Source organism: Buceros rhinoceros, unplaced genomic scaffold (assembly GCF_000710305.1).
Source record: "Buceros rhinoceros silvestris isolate BGI_N320 unplaced genomic scaffold, ASM71030v1 scaffold9982, whole genome shotgun sequence".
NCBI classification, from domain to species: Eukaryota; Metazoa; Chordata; class Aves; order Bucerotiformes; family Bucerotidae; genus Buceros; species Buceros rhinoceros.
The window spans coordinates 4,703-7,852 of record NW_010400665.1 but is presented as its reverse complement, the minus strand read 5'-3'; the positions used below and the strand labels follow the sequence as shown (position 1 = coordinate 7,852).

The 3,150-nt window shown below is 53.2% G+C and overlaps 1 protein-coding gene across 1 annotated transcript in view; it reads left to right on the top strand.

The window, feature by feature from the left end:
- LOC104489757 (proprotein convertase subtilisin/kexin type 6-like) overlaps nucleotides 1-1,475 on the top strand; it is a gene marked incomplete at its 5' end in the record, with an annotated part of 6,405 nt that extends 4,930 nt beyond the window's left edge. Inside the window, 2 exons of the mRNA XM_010131958.1 lie at nucleotides 824-936; nucleotides 1,378-1,475. Coding sequence (XP_010130260.1) covers nucleotides 824-936; nucleotides 1,378-1,475 — 211 coding nt within the window. The remainder of the gene's footprint in view (nucleotides 1-823; nucleotides 937-1,377) is intronic.
- Between the last annotated feature and the right edge of the window lie 1,675 nt (nucleotides 1,476-3,150).

The following is a 3,150-nucleotide window of genomic DNA, read 5'->3' as shown; positions in this document are numbered from 1 at the left end:
CGCCCCCCCACGCCCCTGCCCCGTAGGTTTAAGAGTTGCGATGCTGCACGCGCCCCCGCCAGAGCCAGCCAGCCAAGATGTCTTAGGGCTATGGTGGAAGAGGCTCAGCCCCGGCCCCGGGCTCTTTGGAGGAGGTGTGGGAGGAAGGAGGAATGGTGGTGTTTAGGCAAATATTCCAGCTTTCAGTCAAACCTGCCCCGTTCGCCCTGCGGATGTGTTGGAGGAGTGTTCGCCTGCTCCTTGGCCCAGCACGGGGCTGTGTGCGGGAGACTGGGAGATGCCGGGAGGCAGCTATTTGCTCCCACTCACGGCACTCCGTGCTTTAAGTGAGGAGTGGGAGTGGATTCAGCCTCTTCAAAGCGAAGATGAAAGGGAAGGATTAAAGGTGACTTGGGAACATGCAGCACAGTGCCAGCCTGCCCAGGGTTTCACTCGCCCACACCGGCTCTCTGGCAAGGAGGGACGGGGCCCAGCAGCCCTTCCCAGGGATTTCGGGTACGGTCTCCATAAGCCACCATCGCCAGGTGAGAGGCACAGCTGATGGGCTGGGAACAGCCCAGGTTCCCCTCGCAGCCCTTTCTCTAACTGGGATTGCTGGGAAGAGAGGTGCGAATCCTGCACTTTTGGGATGCCGCTGTCACTGGCCATCAAGCTGGCACCGTGGAGCTCATTTTTCCCAGAGATTCCATAACTTCAAGCTTCAGACTGGCTGTTTTCTGCACCCTCCGGTTCAGTTGGGATGCTGCAGTGCTGGCAGATACATTAGCTGGCCAACAGCCCATTTCGGTGCCGGTTCAGACCATGGCGGGGTCTCTGTCCCCAGGTGCGATGACCACTGCTCAGCCTGCGAGGGCTCCAGCGGAAACTGCCTCAAATGTAAAGAAGGTTTCAGCCTCCTTGGAGGCTCCTGCGTCACAAATGAAACCTGCACCAACGGTGAGTAGTTGCGGCAGATTCGCTGGCACTGTAGTGCTTCCCCAGCAGCAAAAACGAGGGGTTTGGGGGATTCCCTTCAGAGCAGAAAGCTGATAGGGTTAGAGCTCCTCGGCTTGCTGGGGCACAGCTGCAGCGAGCTGGGCTCTGGCTGCAGCGGGCAGGCAGGTTACCTGACAACGCTGCTGGATATCTGCCTGTTGCTTCAACGCATCCAACCGTTTGTGCTTCATTACGGTGTAGTCTTGGGGCTAATTCTCCCACTCGCTGTAAAGCTGCTTTATTCTTTCACGAAAACCACGTGAAAGATGCCCTTAAAAAGCGACTGCTTTTCAGTTCTCTCTAACACTGGAACGAATTGCACCGCCTGTTACGTGCGATGTTTGTTTATTTAAAATGGTAATCTGCTCTCATTTTCTCTTGTTCCTCGCCTCGGCCTCCCAGCTGATGAGACTTTCTGCGAGATGGTGAAATCAAACAAGCTCTGTGAAAAGAAGCTGTTTGTGCAGTTCTGCTGTCAGACGTGTCTTATGGCTGGGTAATGTTCAGCGGCTGCATCCACCCAGGACTTCCACCAACTGCCAGCCCAGTTTGCCAAATGTTTAGGACAAAAGTTTGTTTTTTCAGCTTTGGGAGAGTTTACATGGTGCTGTCAAGCATTCCCTCCTAAGTTTGATAGTTTTAATATCACTGTCAGCGTGTTTCTATAGCAATATGTTAAGCAGAGAGTGGATCGTACCCTGAAGGATCGAGCCCTGAAAGGCAGCAGCCAAGCGGTGATATTAACACTCTCAAACACTCCTCGTGAGCAGGGACCAATGCATGATCCACGAACACCCGCTTGGTTCTTCACAGAAATCCTACTGATCTGCCCGCTGCGAGCGGCTGGCGGGAGCCCTCGCTGCAAAGGACGCAGGACTTCACACATCTGCGAAGAAAGAGCCGTTTCTGGCTCCGTTTTTTGTACCCTTTCCTGCTAGGTGACGTCTGGTATAAACTGGCATTGCAAGCGGTCGGCGTGGTGCGGTGCTCTGCGCCTACGTCAAACGATGAATCGGGAGGTTCCCGGAGCAGTGCCCTAAAGCCCGCCCCGGCACTCCTGTTCGGATTCGGTCAGTTGCTGTTTCTCTCTGGCTGTGGCGATAACTGGAGGTTCGAGGACCAAAGCAGCCTGTCAGCCCAGCGAGTCCAGCCGGGCTTTGCCCTGCGGGGAACGGTGCCTGCAGGGAGCCTGACGGACTCGGGGGGTCCGTCCACACAGACCAGCCTGTGGGGTCACAGCTGTACCGTGAAATGTATTTCCCTCCTGGAACTGCTGATGAATTCAGTTCTGGAACGAGCTAGATCCTTCCTCTAAACCAGATGGTGCCCCAGTTAATCTCTTCTGGCATTTTGCGTTCCGATCCTTCCCCTGTTCCACTGGGCATACCCCTCTCTCTCACAAAATCCTCCTGTTCCCGACAGTGATATTTCCAGGGCATCTGTTTCCAAAAGAGACATTCCAGGGATCGGGCCAGGAAAACTCTTAATTCTACAAAACCCTCCCCCCGAAACAAACCTTTTCATGCTCTCTCTTAATAGTAAGTCACGTGGTGTTTATACAATTGTGTTTAAAATATCCTCGGCTATGTTGTTTTACAGATTTTTAAAAAATAACTTATACAATCCTTGTTTTTTCTCTGTGGACTATTTTTTATATGGGAGTGGGAAATCCTTTTGTGTCTTATGTCCTTCTTTTCCTCCTCTCTGACCCATCAGAGCCGCTCTTTGCACCAGACCTTTCCTACGCTGCCTGTTCTGATTTTCATTGTTAATAATTTGACTGAGTTAGACCTTTTGCAATGAAATTCACAGTGCAGATTGTCACCAGGTCCCGACAGAGCTGGGAAAATCCCTGCTCGGTTTCAGTTGCAGCCCTGCCTGGGCTTGCCCACTTAGAGCTTACCTCAGCCAGGTGACGAGGGGAGAGCCGCACCGTCACCGGTCCTCACCAGCCTGGACCAAATCCAAGGAAAGATGGAGCTTTGGTGAACTGACCTTTAAGTTAATAAACTATTGATCTCCCTTGACAAATGAATCTGTGCTTTTTCCAAACTCACTGCCCTGCCTCTGGTCGGGCTAGTGGCTGCGTGATTGCACCATGCCTCAGATAAAGCAGCTGGCCTGGCCCGAGCTCCCCATCATCCCAGAGCACCTGCGGGAGAAACGGCTCAGCGA